The sequence below is a fragment of the Balaenoptera physalus genome (genome assembly GCF_965194825.1).
Source record: "Balaenoptera physalus genome assembly, chromosome: 20".
Lineage (NCBI taxonomy): Eukaryota > Metazoa > Chordata > Mammalia > Artiodactyla > Balaenopteridae > Balaenoptera > Balaenoptera physalus.
In genome coordinates this window covers 43,057,533-43,083,641 of record NC_138901.1, presented here as the reverse complement: position 1 = coordinate 43,083,641, position 26,109 = coordinate 43,057,533, and the positions used below count along the sequence as shown (strand labels likewise).

At 39.5% G+C, this 26,109-nt stretch overlaps 1 protein-coding gene and 1 pseudogene across 8 annotated transcripts in view; one reads left to right on the top strand and one right to left on the bottom strand.

The window, feature by feature from the left end:
- ACACA (acetyl-CoA carboxylase alpha) overlaps nt 1–26,109 on the top strand; it is a 233,139-nt gene that overhangs the window by 47,306 nt on the left and 159,724 nt on the right. For 5 of the 7 annotated variants that reach the window (XR_014257243.1, XM_082439871.1, XM_082439870.1 and 2 more), the window contains exons 2-3: nt 9,519–9,565; nt 12,588–12,840. Coding sequence is in view for 6 of the 7 variants with exons in the window: in XM_082439871.1 (XP_082295997.1) it covers nt 9,519–9,565; nt 12,588–12,840 (300 nt within the window). In the remaining variant the exon portion in view is untranslated. The remainder of the gene's footprint in view (nt 1–9,518; nt 9,566–12,587; nt 12,841–26,109) is intronic. The other 2 variants (XM_082439874.1, XM_082439875.1) reach the window with 1 other exon arrangement.
- On the bottom strand, nt 16,340–18,192 carry LOC309649730 (non-selective voltage-gated ion channel VDAC2 pseudogene; annotated as a pseudogene). Its single transcript has one exon. The product of its transcript is annotated as a non-selective voltage-gated ion channel VDAC2 pseudogene (transcript).

The window sequence follows — 26,109 nt, the reverse complement described above, 5'->3', positions numbered from 1 at the left end:
ATTTCAGTTTTAGGAAGTTTATTGAATTATTACATCAGTTAAAGGCTTTCCACTATTTTGTTCTGTTCTTGCTTTTGGGAGCGCCTCTTCTTCATATGTTGGACCTTCTGAATAAGTTCTCTAATACTCTTATCTTTTCTCTCTTATTATTCATCCTTTTCTCTTTTTTTCCCCCTCTTTTTCTTGATGAGTCTGGCTAAAGGTTTATCAATTTTGTTTATCTTCTCAAAGAACCAGCTTTTAGTTTTATTGATCTTTGCTATTGTTTTCTTTGTTTCTATTTCATTTATTTATACTCTGATCTTTATGATTTCTTTCCTTCTACTAACTTTGGGTTTTGTTTGTTCTTTCTCTAGTTCTTTAGGTGTAAGTTTAGATTGTTTATTTGAGATTTTTCTTGTTTCTTGAGGTAGGATTGTATTGCTATAAACTTCCCTCTTAGAACTGCTTTTGCTGCATCGCATAGGTTTTGGAGTGTCGTGTTTTCATTGTAATTTGTCTCTAAGTATTTTTTGATTTCCTCAGTGATCTCTTGGTTATTTAGTAATGTATTGTTTAACCTCCATGTGTTTGTGGTTTTTACGTTTTTTTCCCTGTAACTGATTTCTAATCTCATTGCATTGTGGTCGGAAGAAATGCTTGATATAGTTTCAATTTTCTTAAATTTACTGAGGCTTGATTTGTGACCCAAGATGAGATCTATCCTGGAAAACGTTCTGTGTGCACTTGAGAGGAAAGTGTGATCTGCTGTTTTTGGATGGAATGTCCTATAAATATCAATTAAATCTATCTGGTCTATTGTGTCATTTAAAACTTGTGTTTCCTATTAATTTTCTGTCTGAATGATCTGTCCATCAGTGTAAGTGAGATGTTAAAGTCCCCCACTATTTTTGTGTTACTGTCGATTTCCTCTTTTATAGTTGTTACTATTTCTCTTATGTATTGAGGTGCTCCTATGTTGACTGCATATATATTTATAAATGTTATATCTTCCTCTTGGATTGATCACTTGATCATTATATAGTGTCCTTCCTTGTGTCTTGTAACATTCTTTATTTTAAAATCTATTTTATCTGATATGAGTATTGCTACTCCAGCTTTCTTTTGATTTCCATTTGCGTGGAATATCTTTTTCCATCCCCTGACTTTCAGCCTGTATGTGTCCCTAGGTCTGAAGTGGGTCTCTTGTAGACAGCATATATATGGGTCTTGTCTTTGTATCCATACAGCAAGCCTGTGTCTTTTGGTTGGAGCATTTAATCCATTCACATTTAAGGTAATTATTGATACGTATGTTCCTATGACCATTTTCTGAATTGTTTTGGGTTTGTTTTTGTAGGTCTTTTCTTCTCTTGTGTTTCCCACTTAGAGAAGTTCCTTTACCATTTGTTGTAGAGCTGGTTTGGTGGTGCTGAATTCTCTTAGCTTTTGCTTGTCTGTAAAGCTTTTGATTTCTCCATCAAATCTGAATGAGATCCTTGCTGGGTAGAGTAATCTTGGTTGTACGTTCTTCCCTTTCATCACTTTAAATATATCTTGCCATGCCCTTCTGGCTTGTAGAGTTTCTGCTGAGAAATCAGCTGTTAACCTTATGGGAGTTCCCTTGTATGTTATTTGTCCTTTTTCCCTTGTTGCTTTTTTTTTTTTTTTTTAAATTTATTTATTTATTTATTTATTTATTTATTTTGGCTGTGTTGGGTCTTCGTTTCTGTGCGAGGGCTTTCTCCAGTTGTGGCAAGTGGGGGCCACTCTTCATCGCGGTGCACGGGCCTCTCACTATCACGGCCTCTCTTGTCGCGGAGCACAGGCTCCAGACACGCAGGCTCAGTAATTGTGGCTCACGGACCCAGCTGCTCCGCGGCATGTGGAATCATCCGGGACCAGGGCTCGAACCCGTGTCCCCTGCATTGGCAGGCGGATTCTTAACCACTGCGCCACCAGGGAAGCCCACCCTTGTTGCTTTTAATAATTTTTCTTTGTCTTTAATTTTTGTCAATTTGATTACTATGTGTCTCAGTATGTTTCTCCTTCGGTTTATCCTGCCTGGGACTCTGCGTTTCCTGGACTTAGATGGCTGTTTCCTTTCCCACGTTAGGGAAGTTTTCGACTATAATCTCTTCAAATATTTTCTCGGGTCCTTTCTCTCTCTCTTCCCTTCTGGGACCCCTATAATGTGAATGTTGTTGCATTTAAAGTTGTCCCAGAGGTCTCTTAGGCTGTCTTCATTTCTTTTCTTTTTTTTTTCTTTATTCTGTTCTGTGGCAGTGAATTCCACCATTCTGTCTTCCAGGTCACTTATCCGTTCTTCTGCCTCAGTTATTCTGCTGTTGATTCCTTCTAGTGTATTTTTCATTTCAGTTATTGTATTGTTTATCTCTGTTTTTTAATTCTTCTAGGTGTTTGTTCTTTAAATTTTCTAGGTCTTTGTTGCAAACATTTCTTGAGTCTTCTTGATCTTTGCCTCCATTCTTTTTCCGAGGTCCTGGATCATCTTCACTATCATTATTCTGAATTCTTTTTCTGGAAGGTTGCCTATCTCCACTTCATTTAGTTGTTTTTCTGGGGTTTTATCTTGTTCCCTCATCTGGTACATAGTCCTCTGCCTTTTCATTTTGTCTGTCTTTCTGTGAATGTGGTTTTTGTTTCACAGGCTGCAGGATTGTAGTTCTTCTTGCTTCTGCTCTCTGCCCTCTGGTGGATGAGGCTATTTCCATCCTTTTGTCTTTTTATTCTGATTTATGAAAGATTTTTCTTAACTTTATCTTCTAACTCTGTTTTGAGTGTTTTCATTGCTGTGATTGTATTTTTAACTTTTCAGAACTCTTTCTTTCCTTTAAATGTTTCTTTTAAAAATATCCCACTGTGTTTCATGTAAGTAATATCTTAGTTCTCTCAGGATAATGATAGTCTTTTAAAATTAAAATTTTTAATTTTTTTTGAATTTTTAAGTGGCTTTAGACTTACAGGAGAGTTGCAAAGAGAGTACATAAGAGTACTTAAGTTTCCTGCATACCCTTCAGCAGGCTTCCCTTAATGTTAATATCTTACATAGTTGCAGTACTTTTGTCAATACCAAGAAGTTAACATTGGTTCAGTAGTATTAATTAAACTATAGACTTTACTCAGGTTTCCCCAGTTTTTTTTTAAACTGATGTTTTTTTTGTTGTTGTTGTTGTTGTTCCAGGATCTAATCCAAGAAACTGCATTGCATTTAGTGGTGATGTCTCCTTGATCTCCCCTGATCTGTGATAGTTTCTTAGTCTTTTTTTTTTTTTAATGACCTTGACAGTTTTGAAGAGGACTGTTCAAGTATTTTGCAGAATGTCCTTTAATTCAAATTTGTCTGATGTTTTCTCATGATTATACTAGGGTTATGTGTTTGGGGGGAAAATACCACAGAAGTCAGGTTGCCCTCCCCCCCTTCCCTCCCCCTAATTTTTTTTTTTTTTAGAATGAAATTTTTTTAAAAAATTTATTTATTTATTTTATTTATTTTTGGCTGTGTTGGGTCTTCCTTGCTGCGTGCGTGCTTTCTCTAGTTGCAGAGAGCGGGGGCTACTCTTCGTTGCGGTGCGTGGGCTTCTCATTGCGTTGGCTTCTCTTGTTGCGGAGCACGGGCTCTAGGCACGCGGGCGTCCGTAGTTGGTGGCTCGCGGGCTCTAGAGCGCAGGCTCAGTAGTTGTGGTGCATGGGCTTCGTTGCTCCACGGCATGTGGGAACTTCCCGGACCAGGGCTTGAACCCTCGTCCCCTGCATTGGCAGGCGGATTCTTAACCACTGCGCCACCAGGGAAGCCCCCTCCCCCTAATTTTTTTTTTTTTTTGGCGTAATCTCTTCAAGTTGCATTTTTTTCTACAGGTAGTCATTATTTTTTAAAAATTCTTTCATGTTGGAGGTTTTTCTCAGACATCTAGTAATCCTTAATTGACTGCTACAATTTAAGAGAGAGTATTGAAAAACTGATTCAAGATTATGAAAATGTAAATGAGGCTTGTTGACTATTAATTTCACTGTGGGTGATCTGATTGGGCATCTTAATTTGGGATCGCTGATGTTCTACTTAAGGCTTTTTTTCGTTGGTCTGGTTAGATTCTGCAAAGAAGGATCCTTCAGTTTCCCTCCTGGAGGGTGAAAATTAGGGAAAGAAGGCTGGGAGGTCTTACTCAATATGTTTACTTAATCTTTCCATTTTCAATATGGTGCCCTATCCTTTACTATTGCTGGCATTCCTCAGCCTAGAAACCCTCCATTTAACCCTGTGTAGAGTATAAATCTTCAGTCTCTTATCAAGATGGTAGAGCAACAGGCACCTGGCTTTACAGCTGGGAAGAAAATCTAAGGATCTGAAGCATCTGAAACGGAATTTCAGCCAGTCCTCCTTATAGTTCCATCTTTCACTTCTACTTCCTGGACATTTTGGAGATTCTATGATGTAAATTTTATTTATTCTAAGTTTACCACAGATGGCTCATGATTTAGTTTTCTTCAGTTTGTGTAGTCATTTATCACTCTTCCATCTGCCTTCTAAGAAAATTATCTTGCTATTGTCTCCCCTGACTTTTTTGGGGGGAGGTGGGAAGGAGTGTCTTTTTATGGCTTACGGCTTTTAAAAAATTCCTTGACTGTTGTTTTAGTGGGATTTCAGGCAGGAGCAAAAGTGGATATGTGTTCAACCTACCATCCTTATCCAAAAGTTTGGCAAGAGTTCATTAAAGATTTCTTGAAAGGTGAGAAGTTTGTACCAGCTTCCTCCTTGATAAACATTCTATATCCCTGGACTGAGAAATGAGGACTAGGACAGATAAGTACACCATGTTATTTTCTCTGACTATTATACCCTAAAGAAATACGTTGCTGTTTTTTTTTTTCTTTTTTTTCTTTTTGCCACCCCGTGTAGTTCCCTGAGCAGGGATTGAAGATTGAATCCGGGCCCTGGCAATGGAAGCGCGGAATTCTAATCACTGGACCACTGGGGAATTCCCTCTACCATCTAGGTCTTTTTTTAAAAATATTTATTTATTTATTTATTTTGGCTGCGCTGGGCCTTAGTTGTGGCAGGCAGGATCTTCATTGTGGCATGTGGGATCTTTAGTTGCAGCATGCGGGATCATTTAGTTGCAGCATGCAGACTTCTTAGCTGCGGCATGCAGGCTTCTTAGTTGCAGCATGCATGCAGGATCTAGTTCCCTGCCCAGGGATAGAACCGGGGCCCCCTGCATTGGGAGTGCAGAATCTTACCCACGCACCACCAGCAAAGTCCCCATCTAGGTCTTTATTCAGTGGTTTCTTCTACATGGAATGCTCCTTCCTCCCCCTCCTTGCTTTTCTCCCTAGTTCTTCATTGCTAATGCCTTCCCACTCCAAGCAGTCTTCTTTGATCCTTGTCCTCACCATTACCACCTCCAAGTTTGGATAATGTACCCTTCTTTTATGTTTCTACACCTAGCAATTATTATACTACTGTAATTGTTTAAGTGTCCACAGCCACTTAGCCAGGGACCAAATCTTATTTATCTTTGAATATACGTTATTTATCTCACAAATTGGAACACAAGTCCTTGTCATTTTAAAATTCAAAACTTGCAGGAAAATAAAATATGGCTTAAAAAAAACTGTATAATTCTCTTATGGATACTGAATTAATACCAAAATCCATTTAAGAGTTCATCAATAAAATGACAAAAATGAAGAGGAAAATTCAGTGATTCTTTCTGAATAAATTTCAATGAAGTTACTATGGCTTAAAGAGCAAGGATATGTTGTGTTAGGTTGGATACTTTTATCAGTGGCTATGAAGACTAATTGCTGTCTCTTTAATTAGAATTGCTTGGAAAATACCATGTCATTTGAGTTCAAGGAGAACATGTTTACTAAGTTTGGTAAAATCTGTTCTATTTTATTTAGAGAAATATCTAAATAAATAAATGCATTAGCTATAATTAGCGTTACCTCATTTTTTAGGAACATGGAAAGCCTTCTGCAGATATTTTCAAGAGTCCCCAAATAAAAGTTCAAGAACATATACAGTTGATCTTTGAATAACAGGGGTTTGAACTGCATGGGTCCACTTACACGTGGATTTTTTTTTTCAGTAGTAAACACTGCAGTTACTACAAGAACCAAGGTTGGTCACATCTGCGGATGCTGAATCTTGGACTTGAAGGAACTGCATATACGGAGGACCCACTCTAAGTTATACACGGCTTTTTGACTGTGTGGAGGGTCAGCACCCCTAACCACTGCTGTTGTTCAAGGGTCAATTGTATGTATTTTTAAATAAAAGAAAATTTGACATTGGCAACATTTGGTATAACGAAGGAAATGTTTATTTGGCTAAGCAGAATATCCTACAACTGGATCTGCGGAAAGGCCTTCTTTTGGAGGTGATAAGACAGCAGCTATATGAGGCTTCCCCAGGGGTCAATTCCATTATTTGTCCACTTAGAGGAAAAGTCTTAGCCTAATTCATGGCAAGGCTTTAGGGATACCAAACTTGTATGCAAGCAAAATTTTTGTCAGGGTACATTTTTGTCAGGAAAGGGTCCATAGCTTTTATTAGATTTCTAGTAGTGTCTTGACCTAAGAAAATGTAAGAACCATTGGTTTAGGTACTTAACTCACTGTGCTTGCTTGAGGGCATAAAGTGGAGGGGGCAGAAGAGTGAGGATTAATTGTGGCTTTAAGACTTAACTTTTTGGGACTTCCCTGGCAGTCCAGTGGTTAAGACTCCGAGCGCCCAAAGCAGGGGGACACGGTTTCAATCTCTGGTTGGGGAACTAAGATCCTGCATGCTGCATGGAGCAACCAAAAAAAACTCAAATACACACACACACACACACAACAGACAACTTTTTGGTATATGTATAACTGATTCATTTTGCTGTACACCTGAAACTAGCACAACATTGTAAATCAACTATACTCCAATAAAATTTTTTTAAAAATACTTAACTTTTTGGACACAACTCATAATAAGATAACATTAATGTCATGACATATATATATAACTGATACAAAATTTTACAAAACAGTATTTATCATTATAAAGTATGGTGAACTCTTAACATTTTCTATTCTATTGCATATTTAAATTTTAAAATGTTGGTTGTAACCCACTAACTTAATTTCTTAGTATTCTGATTATTGGTAACCCATAGTTTGAAAAACACTGGTTTAGTGCTTGTAAAACCCTTTCCTATACTCTCAGACCTCACAGTAGTCCCATGAGGTACATAGGACCTCTTTTTATTTTTACAGATGAGGTGACTCAGAGATGGTAAGTGACTTGTTCAAGTTTGCACTGCACGTGGTAGAGTCAGAGTGTGATCTTGGTCCTAGGTTTTGACCCAGCTCCCCTGGCACCTTTTGTTACATCCCATCCAAACTACATACTTTTCCCTTCCTCTTCTCACTCCCTTTTTTACCACAATTGTAGGGAATAGTATTAGCTCAGACTACACAATTGGGTAAATCCTAATTTGCCAGTTGGCATACCTGCACTGTCCCCGGTCCTGTTGCTTGTCATTTGGGGTCCTCTCTTAGAAGTTCAGGATTTCCCTATCAGTGTAAAGAAGTTCTTTCCTTCTTTTTTCTTCTCCACCCTAGACCAGTGGTTTTCAAGCCTGGATGTAAAGAGGTTCAGTCAGTTGTGGAACTTAATATTCAAATATCTGGGTCTCCAGCAGGGATTTTTTTTTTTTTTTTTTTTGGCTGCATTGGTTCTTCGTTGCTGCGTGTGGGCTTTCTCTAGTTGCGGTGAGCAGGGGCTACTCTTCATTGCGGTGTGCGGGCTTCTCATTGGGGTGGCTTCTCTTGTTGTGGAGCACGGGCTCTAGGCGCGCGGGCTCAGTAGTTGTGACTCGTGGGCTCTAGAGCGCAAGGCTCAGTAGTTGTGGTGCATGGGCTTAGTTGCTCCGCGGCATGTGGGAGCTTCCCGGACCAGGGCTCAAACCTGTGTCCCCTGCATTGGCAGGCGGATTCTTAACCACTGCGCCACCAGGGAAGCCCTCCAGCAGGGATTCTGATTCAGAAGATCTGGAATGGAGTTTAGACATTTTTTTTTAATAATTTTTTTTATTGAAGTATAGTTGATGTACAGTATTGTATGTTATAGGTGTACAATATAGTGATTTACAATTTTTAAAGGTTATACTCCATTTATAGTTACTATAAAATATTGGCTAGGGACTTCCTTGGTGGCACAGTGGTTAAGAATCTGCCTGCCAATGTAGGGGACATGGGTTTGAGCCCTGGTCCGGGAAGATCCCACATGCCGCGGAGAAACTAAGCCCGTGTGCCACAACTACTGAGCCTGCGCTCTAGAGCCCGCGAGCCACAACCACTGCAGCCCACGTGCCTAGAGCCCGTGCTCCGCAACAAAGAGAAGCCACCGCAATGAGAAGCCCGCACACCGCAACAAGGAGGAGCCACCGCAATGAGAAGCCCGCACACCACAACAAAGAGTAGCCCCCGCTCGCCACAACTAGAGAAAGCCCGTGCATAGCAACAAAAACCCAACTCAGCCAAAAAATAAATTAAAAAGTATATATATTGGCTATATTTCCTGTGTTGTACAATATATCCTTGTAGCTTATTTTATACATAACAGTTTGTACCTCTTAATCCCCTACCCCATTATTGCCCTTCCCCCTTCCCTCTCCCCACTGGTAAGCAGTAGTTTCTTCTTGCTATCTGTGAGTCTGCTTCTTTTTTGTTATATTCACTAGTTTGTTGTATTTTTTAGATTCCGCATATAAGTGATATCATACAGTATTTGTCTTTCTCTGTCTGACTTACTTCACTAAGCATAATACCTTCCAAATCCATCCATGTTGTTGCAAATGGTGAAATTTCATTCTGTTTTTAATGGCTGAGTAGTATTCCATTGTATGTGTACACCACATCTTCTTTATCCATTCATGTGTTTTTAAAAAGCTCCACAGGTAATTGTTATATGTAGTCAAGGCAGAGAAATTCTACCCCGAATACATTATAATTGTTGGGCATAGAAGGAAAACCAGGATTTGGGAAGTAGCTAGAGATTCTTTGGTTCCTCAGAGTTTAGGGACTTAATAATGAGAGACCTGTCCTCTCCTTGGCTCCCAACCTTTGTGGGTGGGTATAAACATTTAGAAACATAATTAGAGCCTGACTGAATTGTTGAGAATCTAGTGGTTCTTTTCTCCCCACTGCCTCCTTTTTGATGAAATATTGGAAATCATAGGGTCGGAATGTGTCCATCAAAGTATACAATTGGAAAAGGCACCTTGTGAAATGGTAAGCTTGGATTATTGTTTAATACTTTTCGTGAATAGTAAAGTCTTTGAATGTGTAATGCTTTTGATTTACATATTTAAACCAATAGTTAAAAAACTGAACTTTATACTTAAAGTTAAAGTGTATTTGACCACAGAAATGATACTTTGACTAGTTTTGTACTGTGATGAGCAAAACAGGAATTGATAAAATTTTGGTTTCTAAAAAAAAGACATTTCAAATCTCTCTCTTTCTCTCTTTAGTTCTTTTTGGAGGTGGATATCTGCTCAGACAATAAGAATTTTAAGAGGTCAGTTACAAATAATGCTCTTTCATGTTTACAGTGTGATAAAAATTTTATGTTCATGTGCTAAAATATAAAACTGTAGGCTTTTATGTTAAAAGTTGCCTTCCGCAAAAGAATATAGGCAGACTGGAGGTGGGAGGTGGGTTACCTGAAGTGGTTGAGACTGACAGAGGTAGTAATCCACCACCTTTTCTCTTCAATTCAGGCCTGGAATCAGTGGAAATGGGACGGTCTGTGGAGTAGCTTCTAGAGTGTCTGGACAGCTACTCAGTGATTTTCCATACACGACCTCTCTTTTCTGTGGTTTGTAGGCTTGTGCCTGGGAATACCACTCAGTGGAGCTGCCGGTTGGTGAACAGGCTCTTTAGCTGTTGACACGTTGCTGCTTTCAGTCTCTGGAACCTATAGGTTCCTTCATGTTCTTCTTGGCTAGGAAAGAAAAATTTGAAGTTGACCTTATGGAACCTTTCATTTGTTCGTTAATCCTTTTTCTTTTCCCACGGAAGAAAGGAGAATTGCTCCTTTCTCAGTGAGTTCTATTTTTTTGTGTAGTTATCTAATTTTGCTTAGACTATAAACTAGAATCTGTCCCTGAGTGCCTTATTTCTCTTGTGAAGAAGGCAGCTATTATTTTCTGTCAGTTGAGATGAAATTTGGAAAAAATTTTTTTAATCTATTATTTTTAAGCTTGATTATTCACTGCTCTAAAATGAGAAAGAAGTAGCCTTTTCACTGCTGTACTTTTTGGTGTTCTTCAGAGTGGTAAATCTGTTAGAACTTTTCCCTCCCTACCTCCTTCTCTCCCTTTTTTCCTTCCGTCCTTTTTTTCTCTTTTTAATGATTTGGTTTTTTTGAAGGTTCTGGAAATGTGCCTCTTTATAAAATTTGGAGCCGTTAAAAAAATTTTTTTTAAAGAAACCTAATATTCCAAGGGAGAAATGTATAGTGAATTTATTTATTTAATTTAATTTATTTTTTTGGCCACACCGTGTGGCATGCGGAATCTTAGTTGCCCCACCAGGGATCAAACCGGGGCTCCCCCACCACCCCGCAGTGGAAGCGTGGAGTCTTAACCACTGGACCGCCAGGGAAGTCCCCCGTATGATGAATTTAGACGTCAATTTTTTCCTTTCACATGATACTTTTATATTTGATTCTGGTTTTAAAAATGAAAGTTAGCCTAAGGAATCTCCAACTGGCTTTTAGGAAATGTCTATAGGTATTTTTAGCATTCCTGGCAATTTTTTATTACTGTTTCATTCTTCTAGCACAGTGGTTCTCAAATTTCAGGACTTGTTAAAATATAGATTACCATGCCCCAACCTGTAGGTTCCAGTACAGTTCGCTAGTCTGTGGTAGAGCCCAGGTGATGCGGTTGCTGTGGCTGCTGCTGTGGTCGGGCAACCACGCTTTGCAAACCACTGCTCTAGGGTTTACAGATTCTGTTGTGTTTTTGTAAACAAATAAGCTCTGATTCATAAATTACACCGAAATAATGGTGCACGTGTCGTTTTTAACATATTTAGTGATGATTGTCAAATATTTTAAAATCTTGATGTTTTATTATCTAATGTCAAAGAATACTACTGTTTACTTTCATACATCAAAGTGGTTTACAGCATATAAAATTATTAATAATAAGTTTATTATTTATTTATAACCTTCTCTGAGGGCACCTCAATATCAGGACTGGGAATCATTACTCTGAATTAAAATCGTTGGTCAGGCTACAAGCTGTTTAATACTAATTTGATGTGTAGTTTTGACTTTTAAATAGCATTTTTGAAATGACAGAATAAATATTGTTTCATTTAGTTTGGGTTTTTATTGTGGTTGTGAGCTTTGAACTATGTTTTGGTCTTTGTTAATTAGTTTGCTAGCGGTTGGAAACATCTAATCCTGACTAGTAAGGCCCTGTATCTAGAAAACTTGTACTTAATTGAGATAACAGCTCCATAATTTTAATTATAAATTTTAAATTTGATAGTAGATTCACTTTCTCCCTATCAATGTCAGCAACCAGCACATTAGAGTCCCAAACAGACATTTTGGGGTGAAAATTTTTTTTTTAAAGTTTTTAAAAAATTAATTAATTAATTAATTAATTAATTAATTTGGTTACGCCAGGTGTTAGTTGCAGCCCATGGGCTCCTTAGTTGTGGTTCACCAGCTCCTTAGTTGCAGCACGTGTGCTCCTTAGTTGTGGCATGCAAACTCTTAGTTGTGGCATGCATGTGGGATCTAGTTCCCTGACCAGGGATCGAACCCAGGCCCCCTGCATTGGGAGCACGGAGTCTTAACCACTGCGCCACCAGCAAAATCCCTGGGGTGAATTTTTAACAGATGTGATTTAAGAAAAAACTCATGAAGACAAGTAAAGATTTTTTTAAATTAAAAAATACTCATCTGGAGTTTGTTTTAAAGCAAGCTGTGTGTGTGTGTAGTATATGTATACACGCATTTAGTTTGCCTTATATATGTATGTACATATGTTAATGTACTTCATGTGTGTATATTTATATGTATATACACTTATGTAAAATTCATAGCCTCTCACAGTATAGTGTTTGGAACCAGATGATAGTTATGTAAACACCAAGTTTCAAATGACCACCGCTCTCCCCAAACCCTTACCCTGCATTCTCCCCAATACTAACAACTGAAATCGCAGTATCACAACCAGCAGCTTTCACCTACTGCAGAGATTTCTCCACTGATCATTATTATCTCTTGGACATCACCAAATTGATAGATATTGGGAACGGCTTATAGTTTTTAGAGAGAATGTTCTTTGAGGAAAAGGGAACTGATTTTAATTTTTTAGGCATAGTTCCCATGATCTGGATTTTCTTTTCTTTTAGAAAGCAAAGGCCTTGAAAAAGAATAGCCAAATAAACTAGTTCTCAAACTCTGCCTTGCTTCCAAGTGCCAGCTGTGGTGTACTAGGTCTAACCTGTGACTTTCCTCAGATACAGGTTATTATCCATAACCTGCTTTTCTCACTTACCCTTCATCTTCTCCATAGCCCTGAGAGATCATTTTGAAGGAATAATGGATGAACCTTCTTCCTTGGCCAAACCTGTGGAGCTGAACCAGCACTCCCGATTCATAATTGGTTCCGTGTCTGAAGATAACTCAGAGGATGAGATTAGCAACCTGGTGAAGCTGGACCTACTGGAGGAGAAGGAGGGCTCTCTGTCACCAGCCTCTGTCTGCTCAGATACGCTCTCTGACTTGGGGATCTCTAGCCTACAGGATGGCTTGGCCTTACACATGAGGTAAGTCAGAGAAGTTTAATGTTTTACTTATTTAATCTGTCCTATTGGTTTCACTGATCTTGTTCTGAAAAGAGCAAGAATAATTTGAGCCAAGATTTTTTCACCTTTTTCTGTATCATTGGACTTTTTGATGAGTAAGTGGGAAATGATGTATTTTGCCTGGAGTGCAGGTTTTGAAAGTGTCTTTTCCTAAATGTTCCTCTAAACTTTCTCCCATTCCTCCCACATGCTAGGTCTTTTAGTGAGACCTAGCAAGTAAGAGTGAGGAATTTCAGTCTCCGTACTACTTTGACTAACACTGTTATAACTGCCTGATGATTGATAGGACTTTTCCAGGGGTGGGCAAATTTGTAGTAATCTTTCTTTGAACTGCTTTATCATGTCAGAAAGTTATATTCTAATTCTGGCAGGGCCAGTCTTTATTGAGGAACAAGGGGTTGTTGTAGAGCTCTCCTTTTTCTCTAGAAATGCGATTCTCTACATGTAATTGAGAATGCCAGTAAATAGTAACACTAGATTATTCTTATTTATTGATATTTGATTGTACAACCAGTGTGTGAACTTTTGGTCATTTGCTTTGCATTTCTTGGATTGAAAAGTCTGAATTAGTGGTTCTTGGTTTTTACTGTACATCAGAATCGCTTGGGGGACCTTAAGAAATGATCCTCATCCCCAGAAATTCTGATTCAGGTGATACTGGCCTGGCTTGGAGCTGGGGCATTTTTTTTTAAAGCTATTTGAGTGATTCTGATATACAGCCAGGGTTGAGATTATCGGTTAGCCTAGATAAACATAAATTAGGGTGACTATTGCTGCTGTTATTATCTTGGTGCTTCTCTAATTAATGGATCATAAAATAATTCAGCTCCTTTTTATACACTCAAGATACAGATTCTGTAGTAAAATCCTATACTGGGTCTGGCTAAATGCGACTGTCCTGCCTTATGGTTATCCCTGGGGATTTGGGGTCCTTGCTTCTGAAACATGAAGTAGTGAGTGTCAGTGGTCACCCCTGTTTGGCTACGTGGAGGTCGAAAGAAAAGAGTTAAGCAAGTTAATTATGTTTTACTTTTCCTAGAACTGCAATGAACCAGCGAGATAATTTAGCCTAATGCCTTTTATTTAAATAGATGAGAAAACTGAGGTCTAAAGAGAGAAAATAACTTGCCTAAAGGTAAATAGCTAGAAGACTGGAATTCAAAGTTAGATGCCCGGATTCCATTGAAGTAACTTTTCTCCCCTATTTCCCTGACCATACAAGTGTTTTAATTATATAACTAGTGCAGACAAAGTTGGTTTTTAGGAGTTAATGAATAAAGTATTATATCTAATCTCTGGGCTAAAAAGAGGAATAGAAGTCAGTATTTAGTAGCAGGGAAAAGAGGTCAGGTTTTTATCTTTATGTAAACATTTTTTCTTACTTAATAGTTCACTTAATGGTTGGCCTGAAGGCTAATACTGGGGGCGGTATCCCTGAGGTCATTTGTAAATGAGTGGGGGTTGTGACTGGTGGGATTACTTGCATCGAGAAGGCCAGGACCAAAGATTCTAAACCTTCTGCAATGTACTGGATAATCACACACAATGGAGAATTGTTCTCACAATGTGATGGTGCCCCTGTTGAGAAAGACTGGATGAAATCTAAATCCTTAAAGCCACACAGCACTTGAGAAATTTGTCCAATTTGAGGCCAAGTGAAGCAGGATATCCATTCATTGGATTAGGAAATTGTGAGTTTGGCAATGGTGAGATAAATATAATTATAAGAAATTCAGCTGATGATATTACAAGGCAGTTTATAGTTGCCAAATCATTCCCAAAGTTGATGGCTCTTATTGCAAAGTCTATGGGGTCAGTGGTATGAGCACTTGAGAATTTCTTTGCATGCCCTTCTGTTGCAAAACTCATGCCTGTAGCTTGTGGAGGAACCACGGATTGATGTGTGATCAGCAGCCTGGGAAGGAGACAGTGCCAGTTTCTACTTGCTTCTCAGATAGCTAATGTTCCAAAATAGAACAAAGGTTCTCCATTGATTCATTTTTTTTTTTTTAACTTCCATCACTTTTTTTTTTTTTTTTGGCTGCATTGGGTCTTCATTGCTGCGCACGGGCTTTCTCTAGTTGTGGTGAGCGGGAGCTACTCTTTGTTGTGGCATGTGGGCTTCTCATTGTGGTGGCTTCTCTTGTTGTGGAGCATGGGCTCTAGGCCCCCTGGGCTTCAGTAATTGCAGCACATGGGCTCAGTAGTTGCAGCACGCCAGCCCTAGAGCGTGTGAGCTTCAGTAGTTGCGATGTGTGGGCTCAGTAGTTGTGGCTCGCAGGCTGTAGAGCGTAGGCTCAGTAGTTGTGGCACATGGACTTTGTTGCTCTGCGGCATGTGGGATCGAACCCGTGTTGCCTGCATTGGCAGGTGGATTCTTAACCACTGCACCACCAGGGAAGTCCCCATTGATTTATTTCTTAAGTCACTTGTGGATATGATGTCCTTGGGGGGTAATTTATTTATTTATTTATTTATTTATTTATAATTTTTATTTATTTATTTATTTATTTTTGGTTGTGTTGGGTCTTCGTTTCTGTGCGAGGGCTTTCTCTAGTTGTGGCAAGTGAGGGCCACTCTTCATCGCGGTGCGCGGGCCTCTCACTGTCACGGCCTCTCTTGTTGAGGAGCACGGGCTCCAGACGCGCAGGCTCAGTAATTGTGGCTCACGGGCCTACTTGCTCTGCGGCATGTGGGATCTTCCCAGACCAGGGCTTGAACCAGTGTCCCCTGCATTGGCAGGCAGATTCTCAACCACTGCGCCACCAGGGAAGCCCCTTGGGGGGTAATTTAAGTTGTTCCAAATTCATTTTATATATTAGAAAGGACTGTTCTGACATTTGCCACCAATTAAGTAGGTGACCACAGACAATTCATGTTACCTCTTTGGACTCATATTCCTCATCTGTGAAAATGATGATATTGATTCAGATACTCCTTTTCGCCCTTTGAACCCAAATTAAATAGAGACTGGCTGAGTTTAGGATTAGCTCCCAGAATGAATAGTCTTAATCCTTCACAGCTGATACAGATTAAAGAGGCAGGTACATTCTCAAAAGATGCTAACTGGAGGTCATCTAAAACCAAGTGAAGTAATTGCCATAGTAAAGGATGAGAGTGGGCCCCTCTCTCAGGTTAGGGCTTTGTTTTAGGTGCTCAATGAGAAGTCTAGTGGGTGTGATGGATGAATAGGCAGAAAAAGAAAATAGACTTTTCCAGAGTTGGAGATGACTTGCATCACATGTTTTCTAGAGTGCCAGGGTAAGATTGGATTAATCACTCTCTAAGCTTTATGACCCAGACATTTGAAAATAATACCCTAAGAAAGTAGTTGTAGCTTGGTGGGAATATATAGGCATCATGGTAGAAAACTGTGCTTTGGCTTTTTATTTTTAGAGACGATCAGCTAGGGTTTGTGACCTGTATATCAGCTAGGTCGATACATTTCTGAACCTTACTATTATTATTTTTTTTTCAGTTTTCATAAAGGTCTATTTCATTATTGGTGGGTAGCGCATTTAACAGTTAAATATATTTAAATAATGTATAAGTGACTGCACGACTGCAGCATTGGTAACTAGATAGATAACCAATTCAACTAGAAACCAGCTAACAAGTAACTCTCTAAATATTTAAAATACAGCTCTTGTTTAGATCATCCTTTGTTTTGATCACCTTCTGGGGGGCAGGGAAAGCCGGCTGGTCACATTGGAAATATATTAAGGCCAAATCTTCTGATATCCATTCTCAGAGGTTTCGTTCAGGTGGATTAAGCCTCCAACTCCAGGGCAAGCCCAAGCTTGTGGCCTCCAGCATTAATGCTCTTGCCATCTACCAGAGCAGACAGTGTAAGCTTCACACCAGGCCTCAGAGTCTGAGTGTAGCACACACTCCAATTAAACTAGAGTTGTTGACTTTTGCAGAAATGGAAACAGTGGGATCCAACTGATATTTAGCTGCAATGCCAAAGCTAGTGCAGTTGGTTCCTGCAGTGCCAAAGCTAGTGCAGTTGGTTCCAAGCAGGGTTTACTGAAGTGTCAAGATCTTCACGTACTTTCTGATAAATTGACCCTCCAAATTCTGTCCCATCATTGACGTTAGTGTGTAGCTGGAAGTCCCCAGTCCTGTAGCCCACTGCAAAATTATTCCTTGTCAGCTTTGATTTGGCACTGTCAAAAGTCATCTGGTGCCCAGCAAGCCAGCCCTCATAACCAAAGACCGCTGAACCGTGGATTGCAGGTCCAGCAAAATCAAAGCCAACATCACAACCAAGGTTTACACACTCCCTCTTGTAAGAAGACTTGATTTTACCGCTTTTCTTTCCCGTGTTTGGTGAAAAGGTGGTATCGGATGTCAGTTTCAAACCTTGACAAATCTGGTCTTCAATAGCGATTTCTGTTCCCAGAGTGTTATCAGTGTTCCACTTTTCTGTGAAAGTCAGACCATACTCACACCATTTATATTTGGTATCCAAGGTCCCAGTAACTTTACCAGTGTCTGTTTTAGATTAACCAGATGTTGAGAATTCCACCCCACTGCATGATTTTGTTTTCACATCTAGTTTCACCAGCCCAAAACCAAATCCTTTGTTGAAAATATCTCTGGCAGCTTTGCCAAGGTCAGCACATGATGGAGGAATACACATTGGCCTTGGGCAGTTCTGTCAGTAGACCTTGGGAAAAGGTGATCTGGTGGTCTCCTGGGGTAGGGGGCTGAGGCAGCTCACTCGGGGTCAGGCTGCAGCTGCCAAGGTTGGAGGGCGAAGTTCATTATTAATATTTAATTGAACATTTGAGGAGAAAAACCATTAAAGACTGAATGTAGGCATCTCAATTTTGATACCTAATGTATGATTTGGTGGCATATAATAGAGCCATCTAGTTGTATGGATATTGACATTTTCTCTGCTCCTTGTGGGATGCCACCTGAGGTCAGATTGTTCTGCATACTTACAATGCTGTGCAAATCCAGATTACCCCACACTATCACACTATCAAACAAACAAAGATAGTAATCAGTTTTGTCAAATAGTATGCTGATTTCCTGGTTGAAGTCCAGTTTGAGACAGGTTAGCCTCACAGTTGAATCTTTTACCTCTTAAGGTACTGTGATTTCTTTAAGTCTTTTTTATACTATAATTCATGTATTTGAAACTCCATCTCAATTTTCTCTTAAACTTCTTAAAAATGTATACTCAAAATATCAAAGGGCCAACATTTTATGCTTAGCAAGCATGTTTGGTTAATGACTTTATTTGCGAACAATCTGTAAATGCTGTTGTTTGTGTGTGTGTATATGTATATATGTGTATGTATATATATGTGTATATATATATATATATATATATATATATATATATATATATATATATATATATATAAAGCCTAAGATGTCCTGTAGCTGGGGTTTAAGAAAGTAGTTGCTGCTGTGGAAGGAGAGAGTCACTCAGTTCACTCAGGGAGGGCTTCTTGAAGGTGAGTTATATTCCTATCTCCTTTATGGTCTAGAAAGAAAAGTACTTTACCAATATCTTAGAAAATTTAGAATTCACATATGAGATTGTCTATAATGTGTTTGACTCTTCAGAAGAATCTAACTAGAGAGTTTTGATGCTATTTTCTAATTAGAAATAATCTTTAAAGTTTCTCCAATGATGCCAGTCACGGAATGCAGACAGGTAATATACCGAATTTGGGATCAGCTCCTAGATACCGCACTTCATGGTCATATTAAAAATTTCATATAGAGCTGTACCGAGCTTCATCCATAAGAAATAAGGTGATTCTAACCTTAGTTAGAATCTGAGAGCATCTGGGAGTGGCTCTCAGCTTCCATTCCCATTGACTGGGTCAAGAGGGAAGTTATAGGGAACAAGAATAGTGAGAGAGAGCTGACCTGTTCCTGCTACATCCTATCCTATTTTTCACATTGTCTGTATGAATTAGCAGTCCTGTTTTCTCAGTGACTAATTAGAAAAATAATAGTAATGATTGGTAACATTATCAAGGGCTTTACTATATGCCAAACTCTCTGATGTGCTTTATGTGGAGTGTCACACTTAATCTCCACCACAGCAAACCCACGAGGTAAGTAATAATATACTCTTATTACCCACAATTTATGGATGGGGAGTTTATGGATGGGGAATTGCCCAGTCAGAGCGCATACTGTCAGCCACTACACTAAAACAAGAACCCTGGGTGTAATAGATAGGTTGTGGTCTCTTTGAGCAATTTTTCTCTAATTAAATGTCAGCCTTGTTTAAAAGGGACAGAAGTTAGAAAATATATATATATTTTTTTTAGATTTTTTTTTTTTGATGTGGACCTTTTTTTTTTAAAGTCTTTATTGAATTTGTTACAATATTGCTTCTGTTTTATGTTTTGGTTTTTTGGCCGTGAGGCATGTGGGCTCTTACCTCCTGGACCAGGGATTGAACCTGCACCGCCTGCATTGGAAGACAAAGTCTTAACCACTGGACTGCCAGGGAAGTCCCTGAAAATATATTTTTACATAATGCTTTATTAAAGAAGCAATAAGGAAAATTAAAAACAAAATACTAGAAAGCAAACATAAAGCCTTGTATATCCACCACCCAGAGATAACTCCTGCTAATACCCTATTGTATAGTCTTCTGGATCCTTTTCTGTGCATATGTGCATATGCGTTTCTTGCTACTGAAATGAGATCATCCTGTACACATTGTTTTACAGTCTCCTTTTTGTCAAAAATTTCCACTTTTGTATTTCAATAAATTTTCATCTCATCTAATATGTACACCACATTCAAATTTCTCCAGTTGACTCTAAAATCCTGGTTCATCCAAACTGGTATCAAATCCAGGACCATACGTTGTATATTATATCCCTTAAATTTCTTAATCTATCGGTACCCTCTTTTTTTTTGGTGACAGTGACTCGTTGAAAAGGAAGGTAGCAAATCATGAAAGTATATGGCTACTAGTGTTAGTTTGGTGGTATAGAGATAAATGGAAGGAAAAATAAAGGATAATTTACCATTCCACACTTTTTATTGTTATAGCATGTGTAGCACAACAATTTGGTGTTGCATTAATGATGATATTTTAGTGGATTGTACAATCATAATGAAAGTGACCATTATAAAATATAGTACGATTTGACCAAAAGCTATGAAGAACAAGAGCTTTCTAGTTTTAGCTGTATATATTTGTGTTTGACCTGGAAAGAAACAAGGATTCTCTTTATTTTTTAGTCTCTCACTTTTAAACTCCTGAGTCTGAAGTGATTTCATTTAAATCTAGTGATGGAGGTGAAAATAAATAGCTGCAAAAGCCTTTGGAAAAGTAAAATGTGCCGTACTGGTATAATATATTATTTATTATGGAGGAGTCCATTTGTGAGGTAAATTTTCATATTAGGGCTTTTGGGAATTTAGATCTGAAAGGCTTTTGATTACAGCAAACATTTACTGTCAACGTTATAATTTTATATGTTGAAAATAACCATTATTGAGAGGGCAGGAAACTTCATTTCCCCTTCCTATCTTTTGGCTCATCTCTCTCGAGCTGTGACATGGGGAATAAGGAAACTGGCTCTAGTTTTGAGTTTATATTATGGCTTTGCTTGCCGATGGGCCTGTGAGAGTGTTCTTATGTTTGGCTTTCTTAGGATTTCCCATTTAGCTTCCCTGAGCTTCCCCCCTTCCCCCAGCAGCTCTCCGAACTCTTTACTCTCAATACTCCTTCCTTGATATTCTGAGGTTCCCAGTTGCCATGGTACCTCAGAAGTGTAGTAGACAGAGAAGGTCATTATGAGATCTGCAACGTGGTACTTTTTTGCTGAGGGCAGTAGTTTCCTGTCTCTATCTCCCACTCATTCCTTCTTTCCATTCAGAAAACAGGAGCTGTCTCTGTCTGTGTCCGTATTATAGTCTCCAGAGTTTATTCTACAAATGTAGCTAATTGTAGGCATGAAATTACAAATGTTCTAATGTTCAGGACAGCTGCTTGAAAGTGTTTATTCCTTTTAGTACTTCTAGTGTAATGCATACATTTTCCCCCTCTGTTTTTCCTGTTAATATGAATTTAAAAGGGAAGTTTGCTTTTACTACTTAAATTTTTAAAAATTATGAGATGTACGCTTATTAGAGAAAATTTGGAAATCCAAAAAGTATAAAGAAAGAAATAAAAAACAATCCAGGATATGATCATCCAGCAATAACTGCTGTTAATATCTGATATGTTTCCTTTCAGTGTTTTTTACCCCTTAAGGATAAATTTCATTAAAAAGTATATACATAGGTGATGTTGTAATGAATACACAGCTCTGTTTCCTGCTTTTTTTCCCCACATAACAATATTTTCTCATGTCCTTAAAAATCTTTCATAAACGTGACTTTTTCAGAGTGCTAAAGTAGAGTTATGCTTGTTTCTAAGTGGCTTTCCCTACTATGGGCTCTTTGGTTTCTGAGGCAGTTTATTACTCCTTGACGATCTACTTTCTATTTTCCAAAAAATTTTTTGACATCTATAGTCTGTTGGGGGTCTCTTCTACCATTCTCTTTGTCCTTATATCTTTATACCTCTTTTGCTATTTTATTGTCATTTTTGTGATTTTGGTAGGGAACAGTAATAAACAAATGCTCACACTTTCAACTGGTAGTCCCATTCACTTCTTAATCTAGTGCAGTTGGGCTTCTGCATTTACCATTTCTTGTAGCTACTCTTAGAAAACTCACTGGTCACCTCCTAATGGCCCCAGTCAACAGTGTTGACTTTTCTCTCGCTGTTGAAACTACTCCCTATGTTTTACGAACATAATCTCCCAATTCTATTTTCTGATCCTTCCCTCTTAGGTGCTTGAATAGGCTTGTTTTTTGTTTTTATTTATTTACTTATTCATTCTTGGCTGCGCTGGGTCTTTGTTGCTGTGCGCGGGCTTTCTCTAGTTGCGGTGAGCAGGGGCTCCTCTTCGTTGCGGTCCACGGGCTTCTCATTTGCAGTGGCTTCTCTTGTTGCGGAGCACAGGCTCTAGGCACGCAGGCTTCAGTGGTTGTGGCGTGTGGGCTCAGTAGTTGTGACTCGCGGGCTCTAGAGCACAGGCTCAGTAGTTGTGGTGCTCGGGCTTAGTTGCTCTGTGGCATGTGGGATCTTCCCGGACCAGGGCTCAAACCCATGTCCCCTGCATTGGCAGGAGGATTTTTAACCTCTGCGCCACCAGGGAAGCCCTACATATTCTTGTTGATGCTATCCCCCAATAATTCTTGAATTCGTCCCCTTCTTTCCATCGCTACTGCCATCGCTCTTGCTCTTATTTCTTATTTGGATTATGGCAATAGTATTTTAGCGCTTCTCCAGTCTCTTTCCCCATACAGTATAAGCACCACATGGCCATTGTCATCTCTCTAAGGTAAACTGATCATCTCACAGCACTATTCAGTGGGTCTCCATTATCCATAGGATATTTTATTGTCTAGCCAAACACTGTGCCAGGGTCCTCATGTTCTTTCTTTCTTTTTTTTTTTCCAATTATTTAAAACATTTATTTATTTATTTTTGGCTGTGTTGGGCATTCGTTGCTGCATGAGGGCTTTCTCTAGCTGCGGTGAGCAGGGGCTACTCTTCGTTGCGGGTGTAGGCTTCTTATTGTGGTGGCTTCTCTTGTTGCGGAGCACAGTCTCTAGGCACGCGGGCTTCAGTAGTTGTGGCACGCGGGCTCAGTAGTTGTGGCTCGCGGGCTCTAGAGCACCAGCTCAGTAGTTGTGGCACACGGGTTTAGTTGCTCCGCGGCATGTGGGATCTTCCCGGACCAGGGCTTGAACCCGTTCCCCTATACTGGCAGGTGGATTCTTAACCACTGCGTCACCAGGGAAGTCCGCTAATGTTATTTCTAATACTCACAACAGCTGTAATCATTATGATGGGCTTAATGAGATCTGTAAGGGGCCCACTAATGTCTCAGAGATGTTTGAACTGGGTTTTGAAGGATGAACAGAAAACAGACAAGACAAGCTAACAGAGATAGGTGTGTGTGTAGTAGGAAGGGTAGAGATGGTGAGGTTGACAACATGTGTAAAGGTACCAGACTGTGGAAACATCTAGCATGTTCAGGCAGTTGTAAGACATGGAGTATCACTGGAATGTAAGGGGGACAGGGTAGTTAGAGCAGTGGAAGAAGAGGGTGGTGAGATAAAGGTCAGATGGTTAAGGATCTTGTATGTCATACTAATGTTGCAGGAAGAAGGACCCCTGCCAGGGCCCGAGAGTGGGCTCTTGTTTAACACTCAGAAGTGAATTGTCCGAGGAGACACATGTGCTGACAAAGCAAGAGACTTTATTGGGAAGGGGTGCCCAGGAGGAGAACAGTAGGGTAAGGGAACCCAGGAGATCTGCTCTGCCGCGTGGCTCGCAGTCTCAGGTTTTATGGTAATTGGGTTAGTTTCCAGTTGTCTCTGGCCAATCACTCTGACTCAGGGTTCCTTCCTGGTGGTGTGGGCTTCACTCAGCCAAGATGGATTCCAGCGAGAAGGATTCTGGGAGGTTGGTAGGACACAGGGACTGGCGTCTCCTCTCTCCTTTTGACCTTTCCCAAATTCTTCCAGTTGTTGGGAGCTTGTTAGTTCTGCGTTCCTTACCAGGACCTCCTGTTGCAAGCAGCTACTATCTTGCCTGGCCAGGGTGGGCGGTTTCAGTCAGTGGTTCCCCTAACACTAAGACATATATAAGATGGAAAACATGGGGACTTCCCTGGTGGCACAGTGGTTAAGAATCCGCCTGCCAATGCAGGGGACACGGATTCGAGCCCTGGTCCGGGAAGATCCCACATGCCGTGGAGCAACTAAGCCCGTGCGCCACAACTACTGAGCCTGAGAGCCACAACTACTGAAGCCCGTGCGCCTGGAGCCCATGCTCCGCAACAAGAGAAGCCACCACAGTGAGAAGCCCGTGCACCACAATGAAGAGTAGCCCCCGCTCGCTGCAACTAGAGAAAGCCTGCGCACAGCAACGAAGACCCAATGCAGCCAAAAATAAATAAATAAATAAATTTATTTTTTTTAAAAAAAAAAGATGGAAAACAGTATTTAGGTTTGGCTGTACAGCAGAATCATCTGCAGAGCTTTAAAGAAATATGGATTCCTGAGCCCTGTCTCAGACTGATTAAATTACAGTCTCCGGTCATTCTGCTACTCTCCAGGTGAGTCTGATCTGAAACCTGAGCTGAGGACCACTTTTCCAGAGTTTAGAGCAATGCCTGGCATATAGTATATGCTTAATAAATGTTTGTTGCATTGAAATTAAAGTTGTGCAAGTAGATTTGATCACTGTGAGGAAGAGTATATAGGTAGAAGGGAAACGTATCTTAAGGAAATGTCTACCTTCAGGTGGAAGGAGGGGGAAAAAGGAGACAGGAAATGATCGGTGAGGTAGAAGGAGAACCAAGAAAACCAGAGGAAAGATGATTTTAAGGTAGAAGATGTGACATGAAGTGGTGAATAGAGATGAAAGACGGAGACAAAGCACTGGAGTTAGGAGTAGGAGAAGCCTGAGGCGAACAGCTTTCAGTAGATGGCAAGAGATAAAGTAGTGAACAAATGGTGAAAGAACAGGAATTTCAAGTTCACCTCTTAAGAAGTTGATGGCCAGGAAGAAAATACAATAGTTACTTAAGGGCAAAATAGGATCTGCTCACTTGCTCCCTCTCCCCCCCTCTCCTCCCCCTCCCCCTCCCACTACTCCCCCCACCCCTCTTTCTTTCTCCTCCCCCAAGCTCTCTCAGGTTTTCTTATTGGAACGCCCTTCTCCTGACTGTTGAAATTCCTTTCATACTTTGGGGTCCTCACGTTTTAAGGTCCTTCTCAAATGCTGACTGTGCTGTGAAATTCTTGTTCTTTCTCCTATTTTGTAGTTCTCTTCTGGAAATTTGGCCTTCCATTTTTTTCCACAACAGTTTCATTCTTTCTCCATTGTCCTTAAACCAGCAGTCTCCCTTTCTGCTAGTCCCTGCCTCTTCTAGACACACTTTCAGTTCATAACTTTGCCTCATATTTCATGGAGAAAATAGAAACTATCAGGCCAGAAATTCTTCCTCCCAACACTTAATTTCAAGCTTACTTGTATCTGTACTCATATTCTTATCTTTGTCATTGATTTTTAGTTTAATCCATTGTATTCAGAGGATATACTCTATGTAATTTCAAATTTTTGAAATTTGTTTATACTTTATGGCTTAGCATATGGTCTACTTTGGTAAAGTTTTTTTTGTTTGGTTTGTTTTGTTTTTGTTTTTTGGATTTTTTTTTTGGCTGTGCCGTGTAGCTTGCAGGATCTTAGTTCCCCGACCAGGGATTGAACCTGAGCCCTCAGCAGTGAAAGCGCTGAGTCCTAACCACTTGACTGCCAGGGAATTCCCTGGTAAAGTTTTATAAATACTTGCAAAGAATGTGTATTTTGTAGTTGTTGGTTATAAAATTCTATACATGTCAGTTAAGTTGAGTTTTTCAATTGTGCTGTTTTTCTGTTTCCTTGATGTTTTTTGCCTAATTGTTCTCAGTTGCTGAAAGAGGAATATTAATTAATCTCACTGTCAGAATCCTACAAATCAATGAGAAAAAGATATTTCAGTGTCTTTTGAAGACATTTCAACCCAATAGAAATATAAGGAAAAGACTTGAACTTCACAAAAGAAGATACCTGGACGGCAAATAAGCTTATGAAAATAAGCTGTTTAATATCGTTGATCATCAGGGGTTTGCAAATTAAAAATCACAATGAATTAATTGCTATCCCAACCAAAAAGGCCAAAATTAAAAGACTGGCAATGTCAAGTGTTAGCAAGGGTGTGCGTCACATGGAAGTCTCATACATAGCTGACGGGAATAAACGTAGGCACAGCCACTTTAGAAAAGTATTTGGGCAGTATCTTTTACAGCCGTAAACATACATATACTCTATCAACAAGCAAGTCCTTTCCTTGCTATTTACCCGAAAGAAATGAGTGCATTTGTCCACGAAAAACGAAGTTCAAGTATAGTCAAAATTCATAAAAAACAGAATGTCCAACAATAGAATAAATAAATCATGCAGTAGTCACACAATGAAAATGAACAAACTACTGCTATGCCACAACATGGGTGAATTTCATGGACATAATATTGATCAAATACATACAGTACGGCACTATACATATGAAGTTCAAAAACAGGCAAAACTGATGGTGATAGAGTTCAGAATAGTGTTTACATTGGGGAAGA